General features: G+C 33.2%; 3 protein-coding genes across 3 annotated transcripts; 2 read left to right on the top strand and 1 right to left on the bottom strand.

The window, feature by feature from the left end:
- Positions 1-1,362: 1,362 nt before the first annotated feature.
- LOC110699186 lies at positions 1,363-7,439 on the bottom strand. The gene is made up of 5 exons (XM_021876677.1): positions 7,128-7,439; positions 6,950-7,016; positions 3,185-3,233; positions 2,146-2,190; positions 1,363-1,823 (listed from the first exon to the last, which is right to left on the bottom strand). The coding sequence occupies exons 1-5, from the start codon at positions 7,326-7,328 to the stop codon at positions 1,757-1,759; spliced, it is 429 nt and encodes a 142-aa protein (XP_021732369.1). The 5' UTR covers positions 7,329-7,439; the 3' UTR covers positions 1,363-1,756.
- Positions 7,440-8,639: 1,200 nt separating this feature from the next.
- LOC110699185 (protein N-terminal asparagine amidohydrolase-like) lies at positions 8,640-17,506 on the top strand. The gene is made up of 11 exons (XM_021876676.1): positions 8,640-8,969; positions 9,535-9,689; positions 10,288-10,470; positions 10,929-10,993; positions 11,082-11,181; positions 11,258-11,296; positions 11,399-11,581; positions 12,673-12,851; positions 13,061-13,180; positions 15,814-15,923; positions 17,102-17,506. The coding sequence occupies exons 2-11, from the start codon at positions 9,642-9,644 to the stop codon at positions 17,119-17,121; spliced, it is 1,047 nt and encodes a 348-aa protein (XP_021732368.1). The 5' UTR covers positions 8,640-8,969; positions 9,535-9,641; the 3' UTR covers positions 17,122-17,506.
- An 844-nt stretch (positions 17,507-18,350) lies between these two features.
- Positions 18,351-24,124, top strand: LOC110699445 (ras-related protein Rab2BV-like). Its single transcript, XM_021876953.1, has 2 exons — positions 18,351-18,582; positions 23,145-24,124. Exons 1-2 carry the CDS (start codon positions 18,418-18,420, stop codon positions 23,619-23,621), a joined length of 642 nt encoding a protein of 213 aa, XP_021732645.1. The 5' UTR covers positions 18,351-18,417; the 3' UTR covers positions 23,622-24,124.
- The last annotated feature ends 2,785 nt before the right edge of the window (positions 24,125-26,909 follow it).

Below are 26,909 nucleotides of genomic sequence, written 5' to 3'. Positions count from 1 at the left end.
ACAAATCAATTTATTAATCAAAAGTCATACAACATCTACAAATAAAATCTAAATCAACAAATACATAAAATTGAATCAAATAAGGGTTTCCTTCATCAAAGCTACGATCGTTGAATAGATATTGCGTTGTGGTACATCTCTCGCACACATCGTTGGAATATACAGTTTTTTCAGAGAGACGGTCTAATGATTTGTTGTAGCCGTAAAAATGATTTTCATCTGATTCACTTGAACGCCTTTGAAGATATGACAACCGTTGCGTTCCCGCACAACTCTTTACCAACGAACTGATAATAGGGCAAAAGATGATTACTTTACCATAGGGAGACACTCCAACATAAGGAGATGGACGAATAATATCTACACTACTCGTGTAAATTTATTAAAAACTAAATTGCAAAACTGGAGAAAAATAAGGGATAAGGGTCAGAAATAGTCTAATTTCCGAAAAAATTAGACTATTTTCGGCCTAAACGGCCAAGAATTTGGAGAAACCCTAAAAGAGAGGAGGAGAGGCGGAAAGGTTTTATTAGAAAAATTTAAGAAAACCCCAATATTGACCACGGTATTTTAAATTTTAAGTTCAAATTTTTAGCACAAAAATTAATATATATAAACTATGTAAAGGAGCAAGAAGCCCATAGCTCAGTGGAGCTAGGCTTCGGTTCCCGTGGCAGTGACCCCAGGTTCGAGGCTCATATCCCCCCTCCCCGGGTGGGTAATACCCCCTGGATATTCCCTTGGTAGGAAATCAAGGTAGAGCCCACCCCTTACCCTTTAAATATTTATATATATATATATATATATATATATATATATATAAAGTTGCGTGAATGAGCTTAACTCCAATAGCCAGAAGTATCTAAGATCACACACTCTTTTACAGAAATCACACATACTAATAAACATATTACAAGTACAAATATTCGAGATATCATGGTTCTGTACCATTTCGATTTCAAGGAAAGACAGCACTACCGGTTGTACTACAATATCATGTTTACATGTAAGATTACAGATGCAGTTATTTTTAACGTGTAGTACTAATACTTCAGAGGACTCCTTGTGGGAGGCAAGGGGCAGTAATGTGTACTTGCTCATGGTGAGGCACCAGCTCTGAGCTCAAAAGTTTCTAATGGACATTTTTAAATCTCAAAGATAATAGAGGAGAACATATGAATAGCACAGGCATTCAATCCATATCAATTTTATACCAATGCCTCTAAAGAGACTCCTCCCTTGAACAAAGTAAGAGTGCCGCATGTACACATGCGTTACCCCTATACAGCACAGGTTACTTTCAATTGCCCTTTCATCCAACATTTGATTGTATGCCACTACCAGTCTACCATTATCCCATAGTTATGTTAACATGTACTAGTAAAAATACTCCATTATACCTACCCAAAATAACACACATTTGACTGCCAAATAGACCAGTTCACCGAGGATAGAAGAACATAAAGCATTTTCAAGTTATCATTGATAGATTGATCTAATTACAGGCAGCTAAGAAGTATAAGTTAGATGTACTATTGTACTTCTAATCAGATACAAAGTCAATAAGCCAAACATAAACAGCAGGACAGTAGATTTGTAATTGCTTGCCTTCAAAAGACAGGGTGCCGATTGACGATCTCTATACAGTGACACCAATCACCTAATTCAATGTTAATATGACAGTTTCAGAATAGTCAAGAAAAATGTTCCAGCTTTAGTGACCTGCATGAGTCATCAGAATGATGAAAAAGGCAGATCATGTGATTCGGAGGAGTCGGCTGGCTGCTGAGTCCAAAGCATCTACATTTCTCTTGAGGATTTTTCTGTAGTGTGATTAAGGATGCCAAATGGCCCTAATACCATATAAAGAAGTAAAAGGAAGCAAAGAAGAAGGAAAAAAAAAAGGGAATCCCACAAGAAGTAGTTTTCAGAGAATTAGATACTTCAATCATTTTTTTTATTTATTTTTTAACTTTTTTATAAAAGGTAAAAAAGTTGGGAGCTAACCCGTTTGGATGTGAATACTCCCTGAACACAAGGCATTCTTGTTCTTAGTGAAAGAAAAATATAATGGGAGTTAGATGCACAACCCTTGGTAACAGTTTTTAAGAAATGAGCCAAAACAGATCATATCAGCAAGGATACAAATGAGCTGCTAAATCATCAATGCCTTTCATCTCATCATTTAACCTGCAAGAAGTACATGAGAAAGAAAACATCACAAATCAGTGGTCAATCTAATTAACTATTCAGTTAACCAGATCACAGCAGAACCAAGCAACTGAAAATTTGCCAAAACCTAATCAGAAATGAGACGGTAAAGCTATCAGACTTAAATTACAGCTTACAATGTCATGAAACAGTAATATAAAAGTGACATCTAGAATATAAATGTACAAATTTTTTTCATAACCTAATGTAGCAAGGTCAAACAACGCATTGGGATTGTGAAAATGTGTGCTGCAAGGCCAAACATTATAATCAAGTACGAATCTTCAGGAGTGCTGAGGGGAGGAGGATGTGTACAGCAAGGTCAAATGGCACATTAGGAATCAAAATGAGAAGCATAAAAGAAAAGGTGTGGATAGCAAGGTCAAAGGGCACATCAACCACAAAAGGTCTATTTCCAAGTATGAGTTTGGTTCGATTTTATGGCTATTTCGAAATTTCTGTTGTAGCAGTAGTAAAGAGATTCAAGAGATGATTCTAATCACCAACTTGACTTTGTGGGGTCCTGTTAAGTGACATGAATCATTCATTGGATTACCAAAACCAAACCCACCCATCACTTACCATTGTTGATGGCATGGGTTGCTAATATCATATTGGTGTTACACACACCATTATAATTGTTTGGTTGTTTAGAATTGTTAATATGGTTGGCAATCCTACGTAAATTACATAAAGAAGTATTATTATTTACGAAGAGAAAACAAAAATTGATAAACACAAACCACCCTTCCTTCCCACAACCACCTAGACCCATTTTCACTCATAACGTGAACATGCCCGAACCCTGAAAAATAGCACATCGGGACCCCGGGAGCTCCCAAAAAAAGGAAATTGACATTGATTGATATTCTAGAACAACTACTCATATCTGCATAAAGGAAATCAGCAATTGCAGTAGATGCACAGACATGGATTCCAAATAGAAGTTTTAGCCTAGACATAAGATACATACCTGATACATGAATGTATAAAACGATTCCCTCTTGTTGCTGCATCAATTGCTGCAAAGTGCAGATAATGACAGTTATGGTTGGGTTATATGCAGTCAGAACTAAAGGTTGAAACCTCTTTTTGTGATTACCTTTCATGTGTTTCGGAAGAACACAAGTATAACCAAGAAAATTTCCCCAAATAAATGAGATTTAAACATTATGGTCTAAGTTACCACATCTAGACCAAAATGTACATCATCAGCATTGTATTCATCATGCCTATGTTAATCGGACACGGCTAATATCGCGAAGTGACTTCACGGACACGGACACGGGACACGTGTCCGATCCTTCACTGTGCACTCGGACACTTCCATTAAGAGAGGAGAGGAAAAAGAGAAGAAACATGAAAGAAAAACATATCTTGACAGAAAACCACCATTAATATAGAGAAGATGGAGAGAAGAAGATTGCCATTTATTAGGAGAACTAGGTTAAGACCCGTGCCATGCACATTCAAAATTAAATTTTACAACAAATAAATTATAAATAATGGTGTCAATTCAACAATAATTTATCTAAAAAAATTATTAGTAACAAAATAATTTGAATTTAGTTTATACCAATACCAAATACGTAAAGATTATTGAATTGGATTGTATAAAAAAATAATATAATAATATAAATTTAGAAGCTATAAGGTTTTATATAAGAGAATTAAAATATTAGCTTAGGTTAATACCCATATACGAACTCATATACATTTATCCTTAAATTGTTGACATACTTTGCCCGGCATAATATGAAAATTTAGTTAATTTTATTTTACTTTAAAAATAATTAGTATTCCGTAATCAAATTTTCAAATATATTTTTAGTGAGTAGTAGGGGTTTTTATTTTTTAAATAATCACATTAATATTTAGAGTAATTAGTTTAAATTTTCCAATATATGTTATGTATACTATAACAAAATGATTTTGTTCTTAAGATTTATACAAAGTATGCTACCAAAATGATTTTTCTTTTTTAATTAAAATAAATTTTATTGTCAAATGATAAAAGTTGGAGAAAAAAAATTGATACTGATAATATTATAATAATCTTGGAAAATAATATACTACAATATCTTATTTTTAATCTATGCTAGTATTTTTGTAATTAAAAGTTTCCTAGTATGTAAAATATATGTAAAAAAAAAAAAAAAAAAAAGAGTATAATTGGATTAAATATGTTGTCAAAATGGAAATAACTATTATTGTAGGTTATAAAATGAATGTCATTAAAATATGGCAAAAAAAAAAAAGGCGGGAAAATTTTTAACCAGAAAATGACAAGTGTCATTCCAGGTTTCGCCTTTAGTATATAGTTATTGATTATAATAATCTTGGAAAACAATATATTACAATACCTTATTTTTAATCTATGTTAGTATTTTTTGTAACTAAAAGTTTCCTAGTATGTAAAATATACGGTATGTAAAAAAAAAAATGAGTATAATTAAATTAAATATGTTGTCAAAATGGAAATAACTATTATTGTAGGTTATAAAATGAATGTCATTAAAATGTGGCAAAAAAAAAAAAGGCGAGAAAACTTTTAACCAGAAAATGACAAGTGTCATTCCAGGTTTCGCCTTTAGTATATAGTTATTGATTTATCGAGGAAAGAATTATAATAAAAAAAAAAATAGGGGTAGACATAATGAAAAATTTAAAGCTTTTATAATATATAATTTATTTATAAAAATTTAAGTGACGTATTGACGTGTCCTCGTACCCGTGTCCAAATATCGGACAGAGTCCCGTGTCCTAAAATTTTGGAACTTGCCGGATCGGACACTTGGACATGTGTCCGTGTCCGACACCCGTTCCCGAGTCCATGTAACATAGCATCATGCATTAGTTTTTACCCAAGCTACAATCTCACAGATGACATCAAACTCCTAAACCATACTCCTTTCTACAATATTTACCACATAATACCATAAAGAACAACACCAAGTCACCCAATCAACTCATGAGCCCTTTTGGAACTTCTGCGAATTGCAAGCTGCAGTATGAAGCTATTGTGACCATAAAATACCCGTGTGCAAAGGTGTAGATGCAGAATTGAACTGTTTTAATCAGCATTATAAAACATGGTGTGTAATTTGCAGGTTTTAGACTCTACAGAAAGAGTGGAGAAGATAGACGAGACAGAGGAGAGGAAATGATCTTTCAATTTGTGTTACTGTAACTCTGTAAGAAGAAGAAAAAAGTCCTCTATACAACACTTAAAAGAAATCCTCATTTCAAATTTGAGTTAAATTGCAGTTCTGTGCAAAGAGACTCTAACAAAGTCAACCAAAAATGACATTCGGACAGATGTAATTTGTCTACTCATGGAAAGCAGGATCTTCTTTCATCAAAAACAATCTGCTTATCTCATTTGAGAGGAATTTGAGTAATGCTAAGAGCTTTAAATTCACAAATAATTTGGAAGTATAGGACAGAATACTGTAGTCTACTTGCTGTTGGACTAGCAAGATATTAGACTTCCTCCAAGGTAGTAAACATTCAAGCAACAAATTTTCTAGAAGTGAGGCACAACCTATAGGGCATAGCCTAAAATGAAGAAGAAGACATCATAAGGATATGCAGGAATACCTTGAGATACTTAAGGACATGACCATTGTTGTAAAATGAGGAGCCTACATGAATTCAGTTAGTTGTTCCATTGCAAAGATAAATCTTATCTAGCATGGGTCAGGAATATAGTTTTCCAATAAGCTTCCTACGGATGATAGGCTTTGGAAAGTGAGCCTCTGGCATATGGCAGCAACTCTGCGTCCATGCAGACCGACAACAAAACCCAAATCAGAACACAATCCTCTCAATCTAAACCATTCCAGAAGCACAGGGTGTGATGCAAAGAGCCCAGGTATTCGAGTTATGAATATTTGTAGACTGTAAGTCTCTAATTATTACGTCCTCAACATAAATATCATTAAAGACAGACGAACATTGTCTGTTTGGTATAACCAGGAGTAAATATTGAAAGACCGAGTATGCTCTTGATAGAAAAAGAAAAACTTGGCATAACACAGGGTGAAGCCTGTTATAGATCATTATGTAAAGACTCTTTTAGCTTGTATACAGTGGATGAAATGGGGATAGACATATAAGGAGTCAATTTTTATGTTTTTTATAACCTTAAGTTAGAGTAGATCCCAAACAAATTGATAGCTATCTACAGCAACAAGAATTCTAACAGTAGTCCTTTTACCAATTCTATGATTTCGTAGGGTGAAAAACCATTCAAAAAAAATGCATGCAAATCCGTCTCTATAAGAATTTTATTGAATCCTACAAAATGCATTTCTAAGCTCCAAGACATAAAGTTTGTTCTTTGTTGTATAATTGCTTCGGTAGATCATATAAGACCTAACAATCTTGATTGTGCGGTGTGCCAGTCAGATTAATTCCTATTACCTCCATTTTTCATTATTACCGGATACCAAATGGGCTGTTGAGCTAACCAATTATGTTCCATTTGTCAGACTAATATATCGACCATAATATCAATAATAATTGTATATCTGTGAGTTACTTCGACCCCAAATCTCCTTATACTTTATTTTGAAATATGTTTAAGGCGATATCTACCTTGCACAATCGTTGCTATCAATAAGAAACACAATATCAATTACACCAATATTATTTCACAATATAGTTGGCAATAAAAAGAAAATGAACAATTGATCCATAAAATAAAAGTCCCAGAAAAATTAAGTAGATAATATACCTGACTCTTGAACCTTGCCTGCAGCATCACTAAAGCATTGGATATGATCAACAGAAGTGTTGGTAATCTAATCATCAAATCCAAAAACCCCAGAAAAAATGAAGTTAATTAACAAAACCCCAGATTAATTAAATAATTCCCAATAAAAAAAAGGGATGATTTTGATTAATGGGTGTACCTCGGAGAGTGCTAATCGGAGAGAAGCGAAGAGAGAGGTGTAGCTCTCAGCAATGGCGAGGGAATCTCTCTCAACTACTTCAAGGGCTTTGAAGAGATCTTCTTGGTTGAAGGTTTTTGAAGCTTCCATGGCTTCTTTATCCTCCATTGATGAATTATCGATTGAACTCATTGAAGCTTCCTTGGCTTCGTTATCTTCCATGTCTTTTACTCTCAAATTGTTTTTCAACTTTTGGAGTTCTGAATTCTGATACCTTTGCACTTTGCCTACAATCGAGTGATTCGAGTCTTTACAAATCGGAAATAGGGTCAAGTAAAATTGGGCATGAGCTGAATCGTGTAGGTTCATGAGTCAGGCTAGAGTGCGTCATATTCAACTAATCCAAGTAGACTATGACCCTGTTCTGTTTGGTAATTAGCTGGTAGTTGATTGATATAACTTATTGTGTTAGCTGATTTGACTAGCTGGTTATATTAGCTGATTTGACTAGATGGTTTTAATTAGTTAGTTTGACTAAAAGTGTTTGGTAAATATCCGTTAATTGTCAGCTGTTTTAGCATATTCAAAAGACAAAAAGCTAATTATTCAATAAGCTAATTTTAAAAAGCTCTTATAATGAGCTTTTTGAGCCCAAAAAGCTCTTTTAATAAGCTATTTACCAAATTAGCTTTTTTAATTGGTCAAACCTCTAATTGGGCAAAATAAGCTAAAGGCTCTTTAAAAAACTCTTTACCAAACAAGGCCTATGTCTAAACTTTGAAGTATGTTAAAGAATAATCGCGTCTGTTAGGCTCATTCTAATTTATCATAAACAACATTCATCATGCTAGCATATCTCTTCGTATTTATGATTACAAATGAGTGCATTGAAATGCAAACTAACTTGTTGTGCTCGTGTTAGGCTCATTCCCCAATTGAAAATGATGTCCATGTATGGCTATAACCCATCATCATGTCTCTTGTGCCACGTTGGGCTTAGGATGGTTTTATGCCAAGTCAGGTCAAATGTGTGTTATATTAAAGAGACCTACGTCCCAACTCTGCTTATGCTTAGCTTTAGGGTCAGGTAAGAACATTCGTTACACACTTAGATGCATTTACCTCACTGTCTCTTGAATCTTACATATTCTTAGTTTCTTAGTATGCTTTTCAAATGAGCTTTTAAGATTTTTTTTATTTAAATCTTTTTTAAGGGTTTACCTTGCCTATGACTTCCTTTCAATTTTGAAAGCAAGCTTGTACACAATATATTAGAAAATGATTAATGCAAAATTACGAAGTCTCCAAAATACGAATTTAAAATTAAACTTTACGGATACAAGAGTTAAAGAATTTGTCAAGTATCAAACTCATGATCTCACCAACTCTATTCTTTGATTTCTCTCTTTCCAAATTCTTAAATATTCCATAACTTCACATTTTGCAATATTTAAATGCTTTAATTTGTTTCTCACGAAAAAAAAAAATGCATTAATTTGTTGTTGACCTGGTTGTTGTTGTAATTTTGTAAATGTAACTATCTTAGTTTTATTGGGTTGACTAAAGTTAGGTTCCAAACCTTCAAACAAATACCTAAGTTTCGTGAAAACGCCAAACTGCCAATTGCTGTCCCGGTGACTCCCAGATTCCCTAAACCATTGACCACGACGTCGCACCACCACTCCACCACCGTATTCTCGCCGGAATTCAGTCAATTGTAAGCTGCTCTTCACTTTCTTCCTTTTCCGTTGTTCCTGACCGGTGTCGCTCGGCTCCCTGACGGTTGACCTAGCCTTCTCAACCGCCGGGACCCTATCGACGGTTGTACAATCAACAGTGCGACGCTTTCATTTGCCATTATTGGTAAGTTTGCTTCACTTTTACTCTCTCCTTTAGCACTTCTTAAAAACTAGACTAGCCTACTCTTAATTGATCAAATTGGGATAATTTTAGTTAGATTGTTTTATATGGTTTGATTATGGAAGAGTAGAATTGCTGAATACTTTGGTTTGATTGATTAAGGGTGCGTTTCGCGCTTATTTTTTTCTTTTTTTTTTTTTGTTCCATCCGGTTCACCCTTTGGACTAATCCATATCCGGATCAGTTCTGGGTGGTTAGGTTCCACTCCCCTCCCAATTGTTGTTGCGGGATCAAACACGCGGTCTTCCCTACCAAGTGTAGTCCTAATCACCACTACACCAACATCACCACTACACCAACAGCTAATTGGTTAATTTTCATTTATTTGAACTTAACCGAACTTATTTTGATCGTAAATTGATTGTGGATGGATTTTTCCTGAAATAAGTGTAAATAGATTGAGCACAACATACTGATAGCCTAAGAGAGGCATTGATTTTGCTTCTCATTAGATCTTTGGGATTAAGGCTTTGATTGTTGTCGTAAATGGAATTTGTTCATTTTGCAGGTGCCTCTTGCGGTCTCTTTGCTGAATAGCCAGCGTTTCCCAATACTTTCAGCCTTCAGTTCACCTTTATTCGAGTTCTGCTGCAGTTAAGCAGCTATTTAGCAATAATGATATTTGTTGGCGGGGTTTTGTTTGAGCGCAATTCCACCAATCAGGTACCTTAAGTGTAATAATCTTGCTATAGTACATGTTTAGCAAATGTACAATGCATCATTCTTTTCATGCTCAGATGTTAGTGCTTAGAGTGACAAAATGAAAGATAAACTGTTTTACACACGAAAGCATGGTAGGGCGGGGAAGGCTGGAAACTCAGGGTTCTAGAAGCATGGATCATTGTTTAGAGAATATCACTTCCACTGCAGAAACTAAATATTTTTGGTAAAATTGATCTGCTTTAATTTTAGAAACTGCTTCGTTTTTCCTTCTTTATATCTCCTCGCCAATTTGGGGGGGGGGATTGAGCAGTTATTGATGTTGAGCTATTACTTTTTCTATGTTGGTTTGGGGTAGAATAGTTAACCATGTGTTACTGTCCTCCACGGAGGTCATTGTTATGCTCTTCTGCTTTATACTTCTATGGGGATAGTGTCCCATCTTCTTATACTCTTATGTTTACTTTATTGTTTCCTAAATAATATTATCCTCTCTATTTAAAAGAATGATGTAACTATCTGTAATGTTCAAGTCATCCTATTAGCTAGATTATATGGCTTTTCTCATAGTGTTCTTGAAATTTTTTAATATATTTGATAGGGAAATTGTGATCTTGTTGCTCTGATGACGCACCCTGTTCTTGTCTCTGCTTCACTCTCTTTCAAAGCAATCCCTGAGAAGAAGTTTTCGACTTCTGATGCATCTTCAGATGAACTCACAAAGAGCAAGCATGTTTATTTGTTTCAAAGAGAATATGCTACAGTGGACCCTATGCTTGTGGATGTAGGTCAACATAATACTTTACTTTGAGTCATATATTTACACATGTCTTTATAAAGTTAGTTCATGTTTGTGCTCTTTTTTCCTTTTCTTCTTCTTTATGTGACTGTGAATGGGTGTTTTCATGTAAATTGCATTTGTAATTGTTATTCAAACTACATTATTTTAATGGATTCCAGATAGCTGGGATTAGTAAAGTGGTGTCATAAAATTTGTGAAGAGGCTTAAGACTCTAAATGGGTTTCATATGAAGGAAATGTCGTATTAGTTTGCAACTTTGTAGACTTCCTTACGGAAAAAGAGCTGTAAAGGCGGTGATGGCCATTTATATCATTATATGTGAAACTCTCAAATTATGCTTTCTTAATGCTAGTACATCTATCTATGATTTTCCATTGTCTGCTAACTCTGCTTAACTTAAATTTATTATGTTTCGTTGCTTTATTTTATTTTCAACAAAGTTTATTGGCACGGACGAAGCGACTACTTGTGTGGGCATTGTAATTAGGAACCGGAACAATGGAATGTAAGTTCCATTGGTTTAAGGTTCAGCTAACACGGAACTCTCTTAGATAGCTAGATTCTGTTTATCTTATTTACTTGGCTCTCTTCAGGACTTCAGTTGCTCACTTGGATTCTCCAAAGATTGTAGACCTTGGCCTGTCTCAAATGCTGTCAAAATTAGGAGATTGTGGACATGATACTGAGCTGGATGTAAGTTTAGTGTTAAGTTTACCTTTGTGTATTCTGACTTACACAAGTTTTGACAGTCTTAAGGCACATTTTGCAGGTGCATCTTATTGGAGGGTTTGAAGATAACCTAGATAAAGTCTGAGTAACCTCTAAACTCTTTTGTTGTTTTACTTGGTCTCTCTATCCAGCTAGAGGCAGAACTCAAAATGATTATTTTTTTTGTAATTTTTTAATGCAGCATACTGAACAAACTGGAGGCAGTTCAGAGCAGAAGGACCATTCTTTTCCTCTGTGTGCAAAAATTATCAAAGCCTTGGGAAAGAGTGTGGTAAAGTTTCATATCCAAACTCTGTTTGTTCTTGGCCACAATACCAGAAAAGATACTGCAGGGAATGCACTTCCGATATTCAGCGGTGTGCTGGTGAGCAATGAGACTTTAAATTGTTTTGGTTGATCCTCTATATATTTCATGATTGCATCACAATTTCCGAATTGCAAGTCAATTTAAAATTACCACCAGTGAAAAATTAAGATATGTACTACCTCTTTTCAATATAGTTGCAATGTTGTGCCCTTTTCACCACCAGACTTGGTTGGAAGGAGTTAGGAAGGATATGAAATATATGGTTTGCATGAGGATGAAGCATTGGATTATAAGGGATGGAGGAAGAAGATTTTTGTTGATGACTACACGGAATAATTTTTTTTGGTTCATGTAGCCGACCCCACTTATGGGATTAAGGCTTTGATTGATTGATTGATTGACTACCTTTTTTCAATATAGTTGCAATGTTGTGCCTTTTTCACTTTGTCTAAACACAACTTTGGCTATAAATTTTTGTATATACTTTGAAAATACACAATGAAACTAATCCTGAATATTTTACATATTAGTATTAAATTTTATATATAAGTAAAAAATGTAATCAAAGTTGATAAATAAATGGTGTAGTAAGTTAAAACAATGAATGTATTGTGAAATGGAGGTAGTATATACCTAATATCTATGTACTCTATATTAAGAAGTTAAGATTATTTTGAAAATTTGTGTTTTGATAATCTAATATTTTAATTTTAGTAAGGCTTGAACTGTCATTTCTTTGCAAATTTATGTTTTAGCTTTGCAAACCTAAAGTACTGTACTTCTTATAATATTGGTACCTAAAACTCTTAATTAGGCTTTACTAGCAATTAAAATCTAACTTAAAGCTTCAAGTGTGATGAGGTTTCATATCCAAACTTTATTTGTTTTTAGCCATATTACCAACAAGGAATGCACTTCGATATTTAGTGGCATCCTAGCGAGCAATGAGCCTTCACATTCATTTGGTTCATTTCAGGTAGAAACTACTCATGATTTTGTGCTGTGTCCCACAATAGAATATTATTTCCTATCGGTATCCATATTGCCTGCTTTCAATATGATTAAGTAGGTTGGATGTACCTCGAAATAGCTTAAATAAAATGCATTTAGACCACTTTGTTTTGATCTCATAATTTGTTTCATTTCAGGTAGAAACTAGAACAGGAACTGTCATCCCAGCCACATTTGATCAGACCACAAGATGCCCAGATGAAATTGTTAGGAGAATCCGCATCTCTGGTTCTTTTATGGACTCTCGTTGGAGAAATAAGTTACTCGAGACATATGACACTCAAACTGACCGGTTCATTATTGCCCCGTGCTCTTGGTAAAAGTTTTTTGTAGCTATTCTATTTGCTAGCGGCCATCCTAGATTTTCTTTAAGATTAAGATTATCTTATATGCCTTAGTTATTATAGCTTCTTATATGTAGGTTTTATTATCTATTAGTATACTAAATGCTCTCAAATGATTTAAGTTTCTTTTTAGGCTCATTGCTGTTTTCTGATGTGGATCATGTGATTACGACTGTTGCAGGAGTTCACGCCTTGTACGTATGGCTTCTTTCCTACAGCAGTTTCCTGATTCTGAAGTTCTTCGTACTTGTTCTACTTCACCTTTTGCTGAGGCCCCAGACTTTGTGCATAATCAAAGAAGGTTTGAGTTGTCTATATATTTGTCAACATCAGCATTTGCTTTGAAATTTCACATTTATATGTGCTTTCACACTCCCTGTCTGTCACTGATCACTGATCAGCAGATGAAAAGGTGATAGTGTGATATGAAGGGTGCTTTATTTGAATTTTTAAAACAGATGTTGCATTGCTGTAGTCCAGTAGAGTTTATTATTTATCGTCTTCAACCTCTCTCGTGACAAGCAAAAAAGGGAATGCTATCTAGCCTTGGGAAAATGTAGAAGTGACGAAACCTTTGCAGCGTATAAAGAGGCTAAGAGTAAGGCAAATGCAGCTGTTCGCCAAGCAAAAGAAAAGGCTTATCAGGAGGTTTATGAAAAGCTTGATTCCAAGGAGGGAGGATAGATCATTTATAAGATGGCAAAGAGAAGACAAGAGACAAGGAAAGATATTGGCATGGTGAAGTGTGTCAAAGATAAGAACCAAATGGTCCTAGTACAAGAGGAGGACATCAAGGACAGGTGAAAGGGGTACTTCGATGAATTGTTTAATGGAAGTAATGGAGTTGTGACAGGAGATACTTCCGTGAGTGATGAAGAAATCAACATGGAGTATATGCGGAGGATTAGGAGAGTAGAGGTGGAGATTGCACTGAATAAGATGAAGCCTAAGAAGGCGGTTGGCCCTGATGGTGTACCGATAGAGGTGTGGAGGTGTTTGGGTAAGATTGGTATTGATTGGTTAACAGACCTTTTCAACAAGATATGGACGGCTACAAGGATCCCGCAAGATTGGAGGAAGAGCACCTTGGTCCCGGTCTATAAAAACAAAGGAGACGTTCAAGATTGTTCTAACTATCGAGGGATCAAGTTTATGAGCCACACTATGAAGTTGTGGGAAAGGGTGATTGAACATAGGTTTAGGGCATGCACAAGCATTTTGGATAACCAATTTGGTTTTATGCCCGGGAGATCTACTATGGAAGCAATCCATTTGATAAGACAAATGATGGAGTTGTATAGGGTAAAGAAGAAGGATCTTCATATGGTCTTTATTGATTTAGAGAAGGCATATGACAAGGTGCCAAGAGAGGTACTTTGGTGGGCAATGTTGAAGAAAGGTATCCCATGAAGGTACGTGGACCTGGTTAAGGATATGTATCGGGATGTGTCAACAATTTTGAGCACATGTGGAGGGTTGACAAAAGATTTCCCTATTACAATTGGATTGCATCAAGGGTCTGCATTAAGCCCTAATCTTTTTGCAACGGTTCTAGATGAAGTAACTAGACCAATTCAAGATGAGGTTCCATGGTGTATGTTGTTCGCAGATGATATCGTTTTGGTGGATGAAACTAAGGATGGGGTTAATGCTAAGTTGGAGCAATGGAGGCAAAGGTTGGAATCTAGAGGGTTTAAGCTAAGTCGGAGTAAAACTGAATATTTGGTATGTCATTTTGGTACTCAGAGGGGGACAAGCAATGAAGTGGTGAGTTTGGATGGAAAGGATTTGACCATGAGTGAATGTTTTAAATATCTTGGGTCGATTATCCAGAAGAATGGTGACATTGATCAAGACGTGGCTCACAGGATTAAGTCGGGGTGGCTTAAATGGAGAGCGGCCACGGGAGTGTTATGTGACCGAAGAATTCCCTTATAGTTGAAGGGAAAAAATTCTACCCATAAGACCAGTGTTGCTCTACGGTACAGAATGTTGGGCTTCTAAGGAGCACATTAAAAAGCTGGAGGTTACGGAAATGCGCATGTTAAGGTGGATGTGTGGGAACACTCTAAGAGATAGAATCAGGAATGAGGTTATTCGTAGGAAAGTAGGTGTGGTAGACATTGCAGATAAACTAAGGGATAATCTCCTGCGTTGGTTGGGGCATGTAAGATGGAGACCCGAAGGTGTACCGGTGCTAAGAGTGGAAGAGTGGGACCATGGAGGGGTTAAACGAGGGAGAGAGAGACCGAAAATGAATTGGTTGGAAGGAGTTAGGAAGGATATGAAGTGTATGGATTTGCATGAGGATGAAGCATTGGATCTTAAGGGATGGAGGAGGAAGATTTATGTCGATGACTACACGGAATAATCAAATTTGGTTCATGTTAACCGACCTCACTTATGAGATTAAAGCATTGATTGATTGATTCAGCTTCTCTCGTGGTCAACCTGTTTTTTAAAGCTATCTACAAATTACTCCTGTTTCATAATGACACGTTTGACTTTTTTTCATAACTTTGATCATGTTTTTATTTAAATTTTTTTTTTTCTCGCTATTATACAAAATAAAATGTTAATAAGTAAGTTGTTGGATTTATCTTAATATATATTATTGAAATATCAAGTTTTTATTATATATATTAATACGTAATTAAAGATATAAATAGTCAAAGTTGAGAAAAAAAGTCAAATGTGTTAATTATTATGGAACGGAGGGAGTACATCTTAAATTCATCGGTGAAAAATTCCGTCTATTACTCTATTGCTGAATCTTCATCGGGTTTTTGTTAGTATTATATAGTCATCTAGAACAGTTATTGTCTAAGCTATTAATTTTGGCGGTATGATAATTGTGTGCTACAAATGCTATTTTTTTTATTCTTTTGTTTAATGTTCCAATATTTATTTCAACTCCCTTTGTGTTGCCTTCAGGCAGTGGGATTATTTGATTCAACATCCAAATTGGAAGGAAACTTTCCAAATGGAAGAAGCACGCATATTTACAAGGAGTGCTAGTGGAGGATGGATAATGGTTGAGCCAGGTAGTGATTTTCTTCCTCATCAACTTTTTTTTTTTCCTTCCTGAGTCAAATTATAATTTATCAAGGGCATCCCATATGAGTTTGCATTTTTTTTTTTCCCATATGTGTTAGTAATTGGAAGAAATCAAGAAATTAGATGCATATGATTAGTAATCATGTTTTTATGAACCGATCCTGGGCTTCAATCTTTAGCTTATGCTTTTGGTTAAGTTGGGCCTTTTTGACATGGTATCAAGAGCTAGCGTGACAAAAAGGTCATGGGTTCAAATTTCATTCACCTTTCCTTTTAGCGCTGGATATGGGGAGGATAATGTTGCATCCACATTTCAAGCCCAATGGGCTTTAATGTGAGGAGCGTGATAGAGTTTTGCTAGTGATTATGATGTGACGTAATTTTGTTGCAATTTTCGTGTCAGATGAATGACTGTTGTGTTCTTATCCCGACTTTATAGGATTTTAATTATGATGTGACGTAATTTTGTTGCAATTTTCGTGTCAGATGAATGACTGTTGTGTTCTTATCCCGACTTTATAGGATTTTCAGCTAATCTAGATGACTAATGAGAGAGTTAGTTGTCGAGCATAATTCTCTCATTTACATCAAATTCTAGGACCAACTCTTGTTCGGACTCTATTACCTAAATTTTCTAGTTTGATGTCTTTGATCGTAATTGCTCAGCTTTGTTTTGATTGTCTACAATCTTAACCTCTTAGTTAATGTAACTTTGATACCTAGTATAGCTTGCTTTTATTTGAACAACTCCTAAGAGATAATGTCAAGCATCACATGGAGGTTGCAGCATTCAGGTTAAGCATTACATGGAAGCTTGCCTCTGTCTTGATGGCAGCGCCTTTTTCCCTTGCTTTACATGTTTAAAATACAGATTTGTTGAGTAGTCTCCTCTATGGCTCTATCTATAATTGTTTGGTAAATTTCAACATCTTCTCGTTCTGTACTTCTGTTGGTCACCTAGATATGCTTTTGCACATCAACATTATTTTCTGATATTTGTCTAGTTTCTGATGCTGTATGTTCATCTACTAATTAAATAGTTTTTATGTCCGATTTTAGTTTTTATTAGTTAACTCGTGTCTCTGGTATAAAATTTGCCAATAACTAAGCATAATTCTATTTTCTTTGATGTGATGTTGAAGTGATTTTTTATGCAATATTTCAGCACACGAGGCGGCTGACTGATGTTTTCGGCGCTCACATAGATTGTCTTTGACAAGTTGAGCGAATTTATTCCACATTGTTGATTTGACTCATTTGACAACGTTGTGGCTCTTGAAGTTTGCCTGCCTTTTTCTGTATCAAATGCTGCATACTGTGAGTGGGTGAGGAGTTTTTCAACAAATCCGTCAGTCCATTTAAACTTTTAAAGCAACTAAGTGTAAAACTAGCATACCATCGTATGATTATAAGTATATTTGGGTAAATATTTTTACAAGTGGTACACTGTCAGGAAAATATTGTACTGTTGAGATGCTTTGTTTCTTTTTTCTCAATTTGCAACACTTGCACTTATTTTTTGAGAAAATTCTATTTTTGTACTATTTATATATAGTACTACAATTATTTCTTTTGTGCTATGTACTTCCTACTTGTATTTAAGAAAAAAAGGCTGTCAAAAAAAAAAAAAGAAAAAAAATTGTAAAATCTTGATGATTCCTTTAATGTATATTTACACAATATCAACATTGATAATATATAATGTTAACAGTTGAATTTATTATACATTGACAAGTGTAAAAAAAAAAAAAAGAAATGTAATAACTATATAAAAATGAAGGACTCTGTATTGTAATTATTTTTCAGTATATTAGGTTTGAAGATATATTATTTGTCAAACTTGGAAAGGTGTAGATTCAAAATTTCATATGTATTTTATTTTTATTTTATTTTTATTTTTTTTTTTATTTTTTTTTGAGGGGAGAATATTATTTCTAATATATATTCATATAGTTAAGAAAAAATATTGAAGAAAGCCTGTAACTTTTGAACCTTTCTCGCAAGGTGTTTTAGCCCTTGCGGATTTGGATGCTTCATAATAATATTGTTGCTCCTCTGCTTTCTTTCAAAAAAAAGAAAATATTGAAGAACGTATTAGCTTAATTTATCAAAATAACTAGCATCTCACAAGGACTAATTAGTCAATATATATTTACATTCCTAATCTGCCATGCTAGGAATAAATAGATTGTCTAATTTCTTTTGCCAACAGTGTTCTCATATGATCCCTTAATTCATTTGCCAATTTATTCACTTTATTGTAATTTTCTTTTTTATTGAGTGATTTATGTGCAAATCATTTCTTCAACCCTCAAAATTTTTTAAGGTTCCTAAATTAGATAAGTTCAAAAAAACGTTATGAGTTGTATAAGTGTTATTTACCCTCCATTTTATTCTTCTTTTTCTCCAAGGAAAATATCTTAAACATGTATATTTGATCAAATAGATATATTTTTTTATTGGAAGTTACTTATTCTTGTAATGGCTTATAGAGTAGATCATGAATATGATTATCTATTCAAGATTGTCTTGATCGGAGATTCAGGTGTTGGCAAATCCAATATTCTGTCAAGGTTTACCAGAAATGAGTTTTGCTTGGAATCCAAGTCAACAATTGGAGTTGAATTTGCTACAAGAACGTTACAGGTGAGTTCATCAAATATTTTATGCAATGTTTTATGTAATCAAATCATCGATCTTTTCGTCAATTAATGAAAATCCACCTATCACAAAACTATTTTCGCACAAAGCACGGTGCATAAGGGCATCATTCTTGGTGCTATCAGGTGCATGGTATAAGTGTAGTATTATTGCAAACTATATACTTCATCCGTTCTTTTTTTATTGCATTATAGGGGTTTTGGAAGCAAAATTTGGTAGTGGGAAAAAGTAAGAGAGAGAAACGTAAAAATACAAAATTGTCCATGTAATACAAAGATAAAATAGAAAGTAAGTGTGAAAAGGTAAGGGCATGTTGGGTATTTGCAGTGTGAACATATATATTTTTTGTCCTAAAATGGAAGTGATGCAATATTTGTGAAACTTCCCTAAAAAGCAAGTGATGCGATATTAAAAGAACGGAGGAAGTATATATATTCGTAGCTGAGTTTGCCTTGTTATCTGCTCTTATTATTTGGTATCCTATCATATAAAGTATTGCGAAATGAGTATAACAGGAATATTACATACTTTATATTGGTATATGAGAAACCTTGAAACTGTGTACTTGTAGTATAAAGTACTGTATAATTGTATTATACATAAAAATCTAGGCACGTAAAATAAAATTACCCAGTGTAAAATTGAAGGTATAGTTGTTTAGAAAAAAATGACGTTCTCATCAAGGGAGAAAAGAAAAAAATCTTAAACACGAGAGTTTGTGTAAGAGGAGTGATCAATTACACGCATTATTCATTTTTTGCGTCTAATACAGTGAGATTGTGAGAGTACACAATATTATTTATTTATTTATTTTATTTAATTTAGTAAGTACACGTTATTTTCATAACTAACGTATAAGAGTGTGAGAATTACAGTGAGAGTTCACAAATAACTTTATTTTATCATGTTCGTGGTGAGATTTGATGATTTGGATGATGAGAAATATAGTAGCGTGATGAAGTTCAAGAGGATTTTTTTTGTGATTTTCTGCGGATTGTTTGATGATTACATATTGCATTTAAATGATGACATGATGCAGATTTTATTTTATTGTCCAAGTCGGACGTTCGAGATCTACACCTCCCGACTTGAGGGAGGGTATTGAGATAGGATTGTGTATGTTGATATGATATTATGAGAATAATCTAATATATCATATCACTAATAAATAAAGCCGGTCTCGCAGTCAGACCACGAGACAGCGGCACTTGACATTCCAGTTTTTCGTCAAGTGTCGCGCCACGTAAGAGATAAATAGGTATTATTGTAACACATATGATGTTAAGTAAGCGATTTTTGGATAGATTTTATAAGATAAAATTGTTGCATAGAGTTTTATTATCGATAAAATTCTAATATTTCATATATACAAAATTAATCATAACTTTTGATAAATATCCTGTAACTCAATTCTATTTCCATTATCAAATTCGTTTTAAAAAGTTCTTTAAAATAAGATCCATTTATAATATATTTAATCACAAACTTTTACACGTAGCTGGCCAAACCTTGTCACCAACTATTACAAGATCAGAGTTACTTCGTTAGTGCTATAGGGGTTACTTGGTCAGCGTTATAGTAGTTACTCAATCAGTGTTATAGATAGGGGTTATTTAGTCAGTGTTAGAGGTTACTCGATCAGTTAGTATTATAGGGGTTACTCAATCAGTTTTATAGAGGTTACTTTGCCGGCCAGATGGTGTAATTAGCCGCATACAAAATGCATTGTAATTTAATTTATTTTTTTAAAAAATAGATAATTAGTAAAATAAGTATTAATCAGCAAAAATAATTTTAGTTTGGTAAAAATACTTTAAGTTCAATGAAAATAATTTACGTTCAATAAAAATAATTTTAAGCCAATAATAACATAGATATCTATTTACAAACAAAACTATACAAGGTACACTCCATATAATATCGTATGTCTAAATATCCTACATTATCACAACGAATTATTTGATCGTATTTAACATTCAAGTAAAAATGTTATCTTAAATTTTTTATAACCATCTGGACATCGCCCGGGCACAAAACTAGTCACTAATAAATAAAGCCGGTCTCGCAGCCACGCCACGAGACAACGACACTTGGCATTCCATTTTTTCACCAAGTTTCGTACCACATAGGCGACAAATAGGATGCTAAATAATCGAATTTTGGATAGATTTTTTAAGATAAAAATATTGTATAGAGTTTTATCTTCGATACACTACTAATAATTCATATATACAAAATTAATCATAACTTTTAATAAATATCCTATAACTTGGTTCTATTTTCATCATAATATTCGTTTTAAAAAGTTTCTTAAAATAAGATCCATTTATAATATATTTAAAATAATAGAGAATTAGTAAAAATAAGTTAATCGGTAAAAATACTTTTAGTTTAGTAAAATTATTGAAGTATGATATCGCATGTCTAAATATCCCGCATTATAAAAAGTGATTATATATATGACCGTATTTAACATTCAAGCCAAAAGGTTTGTCCTAAAATTCAATAAACAACTTGGGCATTGTCTGGGGCACAAAACTAGTATATCATATCACTAATATATAAAGCTGGTCTCGCAGCCAGATCACGAGACAACGACACTTGGCATTCCACTTTTTTGCCAAGTGTCGCACAACGTATGTGAAAAATAGATATTATTGTGACATATAGGATGCTAAGTAAGTGGTTTTTGGATAATTTTTTATAAAGATAAAATTGTTGTATAAAGTTTTATTATCAATAGAATTCTAATATTTCATATATACAAAATTAATCATAACTTTTAATAAATATCCTATAACTTTATTCTATTTCCATCATCAAATTCGTTTTAAAAATTTCTTTAAAATAAGGTTCATTTATAATATATTTAATTTATTTAAAAAAATAGAGAATTAGTAAAAATTAAACAATTTAAATTCAATAAAAATAATTTCAAGTCAATAATAACATAGATTTTCACAAACTAAACTACAAAAAGTACACTATTATTTAATTAAATAAGCGATATGACATTGTATGTCTAAATATCCAACATATCAAAAGGGATTGTAAGACCGTAATTAACATTCAAGTAAAAAAGTTTATATTGAAATTTTATCGACAATCTGGGCATCGCCCGTGCACAAAACTAGCATATATATAAAGGGGAGTTTTTTCCCGAGTTTTAAGAGAGCTACATAGGATTAAATATTATTAACGCGCCATGTAGGACTAAAAATGTTAGTTATGACCAATTAAATAAAAGATTTGTAAATTCTTTTAGAATTAAATAATTCAAATGCCGCATAAGCAAAATTGGCGAATGAGATTTTAAAGTTTAAATTAATTAAATATAAATTATTATCTTTTGAGATAAGGAATTTTATCTAAATATATAACAAAGGGAAGGAAATTTACAATTTATTTTAAAAATATTCTAGTGAATATCTTGTGAGAAAGATATATATGTGAGATATTGTGATGGACTTAGGAAGTTAAGATATTTAGAAATATTAGGGTTAGATATTCCTATTGTCTATATATATTGTAATGTGACCGAATATTAAGAAGGGAAAATACAATGGGAAAAAATACGGAGAGAGAAATATTTTCACCACAATTTAACATGGTATCGATCAAGAGTCTTGGGGTTTTTCACAAAAATTTTCTCCCTGCCGATGGGTTGAAAAAGTAAACTCACCGGTGGAATAAACTTTTAGCCAAAATTACATTTAATAATAAAAAATAAAAAATTCCGCTGTGCAAGTTTTTTGGGTTGGTATACTTGATATATATATATATATATAAGTGAACTTTCTCCCATAATAAAATAGAAAAATCACGTTTGGCGCAATATTTTTATTATAAAAAAAAAGAAGATTTTTCGGCTCTCTTGTGTTGTGAGACAAGATATATTGGTTCTCCGTTCTCCTTGTGCTGTGAGACAAGGTTTATTTGTTGATTCTCCTTGTGCCGTGAGACAGGGTTTGTGATTTGATTCGAGCTGATTTTGCTCCTTTGGATATGAGTTTGGTTTTGCTCTAAAATAAAACCAATAAGAGATTTGAGTGTGGTTTGCTCTGAAAAACCAATATTGATTGGAGCACGGTTTTGCTCAAGAAAAACCAAAATACAACGAGTTCGAGAAGAAGAGAAGTTCTCGTTGTAATGTTATTTTTACAGGTTCAAAAAGAATGATGTTCCTGCTTGTTTGATGATTGATGGGTTCGAAAAGCTGAACGTTCTCATCATTCAAAAAGAAAAAATAAATTCAAGGCGACATAAAGTGAAGAATTTCCATGTTACTGCCGTTACGATTGCGGGAGGGTGTTAGAGATATGAGATCAAATCATATCGGAAATAGATGTGTGATATATTTTCCATATTGATATTACCGTGAGAATAATATATTTAGGTTTATTTGTGTTAAAGATATTATTTAGTGAATATATCTCTAGGATATATAGTTATTATAGTATATTTTTTAGGAAGATTGTTTCCTATCTTATGAGCGTAGACAAACCATTTAATTCTCTCCTCACCCAAATTTGTCAGTGTAAGTGCAGGTAGAAGGCAAAGTGGTAAAAGCACAAATATGGGACACAGCAGGGCAAGAAAGGTACAGAGCCATAACAAGTGCATACTACAGGGGAGCTGTAGGAGCCCTGTTAGTGTACGACTTAACCAAGAAGCAAAGCTTCGACAACGTTAACCGATGGCTTCATGAACTACGTGACCACGCAGATTCGAACATCGTGATAATGTTAGTTGGCAACAAGTCCGATCTTAAGCATCTGAGGGGTGTTTCCGAGCAGGAAGGGCAGTTCTTAGCCGAGAAGGAAGAGCTTGTTTTCCTCGAAACATCAGCCTTAGACTCAACCAATGTTGAGAAGGCTTTTCAAACAATTCTCTTAGATATTTACCAAGTTATTAGCAAGAAATCTTTAGCTGCTCAACAAGCTTCTGGTTCTTTACCTCAAGGCACCAACATTAATGTTGGGGTTAATAATATTTTTAACAAGAAACCATGTTGTTCCAACTGATACATTTTTTTTTCTTATTTTTTTTTTCTGTTATTTTTTCCCTCTTATGATGTAATTTTATTTTTTAGGAGGGTGTTGAGTGAAATTTGTTGCAAGGGAAGGAATTGAAAGGAACTTTATTAGTACCACAAAGACATAAGTAGTGTTGCTTGATAGTGATAAATTGTACAAGAATAACAAATCTTGAAATATTTGCAAGCTAGTTTGTCAATTACTGTAATGATTTATTGTGTTACTCCCTTTGTTTTTTTTTTTTTTTTTTTTAAATTTTTTTCACGTAGGATATTGTTACAACTTGTATTTTCATAATATCAACTTTATATATATATTTTTAACAATTCATAATTAGAGTTATTGATATAGTATATAAACTGATTCGGAATTCAATCACCCGCTTATGTTTTTGATTGAAGTGCTCCTCATATATGGTATCAAGAGCTGCGTTGTGACAAGGGATCATGAGTTCAAAACTCATCCACCTCTAACCCCTTTCAAATTATCAAATTAAAAAATGTATAAAATACAAATGGAATGATCTGTAAAGAACAAAGCGAGTATATTTTCAAATAAAGTAGGGAATATAAAATACAGTACTCTGCGTGTCTGAATACATATTTGTGGATAATAACCACAAGTAGAATCGATGGGCATAGGCTATCTAGTCCCCCTCGAATCAATCTTTACAGTAGTATTCCTAGCAGAAACCTATCTAGCCGTTGGTAACTCGCATATTCACAAAAAAAAAAAATCTGTTCATCGAATCCATTTCGGAGACAACGTTCAATTGTTACACCATTAATATTCCGAGGTTTTTTTTTTTTTTTTTTCAAGGTAGAGAAATGAAATTCCTTAGAATTTTAAGTACGAAGATTTGAAACCAACGTAACTTAAGGCTTTTTATATATATCTATATATATATATTTTTGGTGTTTAGAGAGCCTACAAGGGCGAGTTTTTAGAAACGATCCCATGATCACCTGGAATCGAGAGGGAAGCTCTAACCACTTGAGCTATCTCTCACTCTCGGCTTTTTATATAAGAAGGTAGAATTTGTAACATTAGATGGAATTATTAAGCATTAAATCACAAATAAGAGTTTTATTTTGTTGTTCATAATGTTCAAGATACAATTATTGTACAGTAGCATGTTGATACACTACTTGAACTTTATTTTATACTTACCTAAGTGATTTTAGAATTATTGTACAGTAGCATGTTCAAACCTTATTTTTCCATATTATTGGCATTATAGTATAATAACTTCTTTTAGAAACGAACAAACAATTGTGTGACCACATGTCATTGTGAGTGGAGGAAAGGGCGATGAAGAACTCCCAAAGATGCCATTAAACTGATCGAATAAAGCTATCTTGGCATGCTTTTCAGTAACATATAAGCTAATTTACTTTTCATTTCAACTTATAAACTTAGATGTTGATGAGAGAAATAATTATTAGGGTAAAACCGACTCGTTCTTTCTGAAAATTGGTAATTTTTATATTGACCTAGTTTCTATATAAATCACATCTAAAAAAATTTCAACAACCATAACTTATTTCTACCTTTTAACCAAATAAACTTCTAGCTTCTTTCTAATTTTAGTTACCGTTGCAACACTACTTGAGATTTTGGCATTTGATTGATGCTGATTTCTCTACATGTTAGCAATGATGTACATATGTTTTTGTAAAACTTCTTTTGGCATGGGATATGGAATGACTTTTTTCCATGTTAACTACTGTGTATGTCGTGGTTTGTGCTCTATTGTATTTACTCATTATTTAATTATTCGAAAAGAATTTAAACGGATTAGTCCTAACTAAATATGTAGTACTTTGTCCGTCATTATAGATTTTCACATTACTATATGAAATAATACTATCGACATGACCCATTATCATATTTTTGATCAGATCATATTCTAGAGAATAATAGCTTCTCTGGATTAACACGAATCCATTCAAGGGAGCTAGCTCGATTGATTGATTGAATAATAGACAGGAAAAGGTAGGTTAACTAGCTTAGCTTAGTACCACAAATAAGAAATAATTTAGTTTCATAGTGGTTTTACCATATTGCCAGACCCCTCATTCCATTTGATTCAGAATTCATGATCACATCTCAATTAAGTAGGAGTAATAATTATTTGCTTATCTTTACTAAAAAAAAAAAAAAAATAAATAAAATTAATTCTCCAATTAGCAACCAACAATTTGTCAATTTGTATAATGCTTAGTACACGACATAACGTATCTAATTTTCAACCGCATAATATGGATTAAAAACGGGTCTAGGCAGAATATATCATCTTGTTATGTCTTTTTAATTATAAAAAGTAAAGCTTAAAAAGCATCTAGAAAAGCATGATGTATTAGTTATAACCATATAATAGACATATAATATGGGTAGAATATATGCTGATCTCTGGAATTTTAAAGCAAACGTTATAAAAGGGTTTATATAGGTTAAATTTCACACATGCATGCAAATTAAAGCAAAATGAAGGAATATATTTTTCCTTTTGACAGAAGGATTTAAATGAATTCATATTGAAATTCAAAGTAACTAAAAAAGAAAAAAGACCAATTGATTGGATAATGCATGGAATCATATATATACATATTGGATTATATGTGACATTATAAAATTATTATAATCCTCCCTTATCAAATCAAAGATAATTTTGAAGAGGATTAAGGTTAGGATATGCAAAAGGACTTGATAAGTTTATACAGGGAGCAGTAGATAATATTATATTTTAGCGTTTAGGAGAATTTGACCGATACATTTATTTGTTTATTTTTTGGGAAGGGGGTGTTAGTGTGTTAAGAAAGGCATAAAGAGTGATCGGTATAATTGTATGAATGAGATTTGTTATTAGGTCATATATAGTATAGATACAGCCTTATAAGATATTAACAGAGTTGGTATCAACATTTGATAGGTTCTTAATAGTAGTGCATGCTAGATGCAATTATTTAATTTCTACATATATGTACCGTACACCCGAATATATCAAAGAAAAGACCCGAATGTATCAAAGAAAAGTGTACATTCAAAACAATACTCATTTATTAGGAGGACCAAGTTATGCTTTGTACTTCATACTCCCTTTTATTTATTTATTTATTTATTTTTTTACTCCATAGTTTACTACTCCCTCTGTCTCTTTATTTTTGCCCCATTGCCATTTTTTGGGTTAAACATTGAAAACTTTGACTATAAATTACCGTTAATCTATAAAAAATAAGGTATGAGTGATTTTTTTAGATTCGTCTCATTGTGTAG

This window comes from Chenopodium quinoa, unplaced genomic scaffold (genome assembly GCF_001683475.1).
Source record: "Chenopodium quinoa cultivar QQ74 unplaced genomic scaffold, ASM168347v1, whole genome shotgun sequence".
In the NCBI taxonomy this organism is placed as follows: domain Eukaryota; kingdom Viridiplantae; phylum Streptophyta; class Magnoliopsida; order Caryophyllales; family Amaranthaceae; genus Chenopodium; species Chenopodium quinoa.
The sequence above is the reverse complement of the archived record's forward strand: the minus strand, read 5'-3'. Positions and strand labels throughout refer to the sequence as shown.

Bases quoted from the DNA above. Each gene is read 5' to 3' on its own strand.
- LOC110699185 (XM_021876676.1), top strand. From the start codon at position 9,642: ATGATATTTGTTGGCGGGGTTTTGTTTGAGCGCAATTCCACCAATCAG. The intron at 9,690-10,287 runs GTACCTTAAGTG...TATATTTGATAG, and splicing joins AGCGCAATTCCACCAATCAG to GGAAATTGTGATCTTGTTGC. The intron at 11,182-11,257 runs GTAAGTTTAGTG...CACATTTTGCAG, and splicing joins GACATGATACTGAGCTGGAT to GTGCATCTTATTGGAGGGTT.
- LOC110699186 (XM_021876677.1), bottom strand. From the start codon at position 7,328: ATGGAAGATAACGAAGCCAAGGAAGCTTCAATGAGTTCAATCGATAAT. The intron at 7,017-7,127 runs GTACACCCATTA...TTTGATGATTAG, and splicing joins TCCGATTAGCACTCTCCGAG to ATTACCAACACTTCTGTTGA. The intron at 2,191-3,184 runs GTATGTATCTTA...TACTTCTTGCAG, and splicing joins TTTATACATTCATGTATCAG to GTTAAATGATGAGATGAAAG.
- LOC110699445 (XM_021876953.1), top strand. From the start codon at position 18,418: ATGGCTTATAGAGTAGATCATGAATATGATTATCTATTCAAGATTGTC. The intron at 18,583-23,144 runs GTGAGTTCATCA...GTGTAAGTGCAG, and splicing joins TTGCTACAAGAACGTTACAG to GTAGAAGGCAAAGTGGTAAA.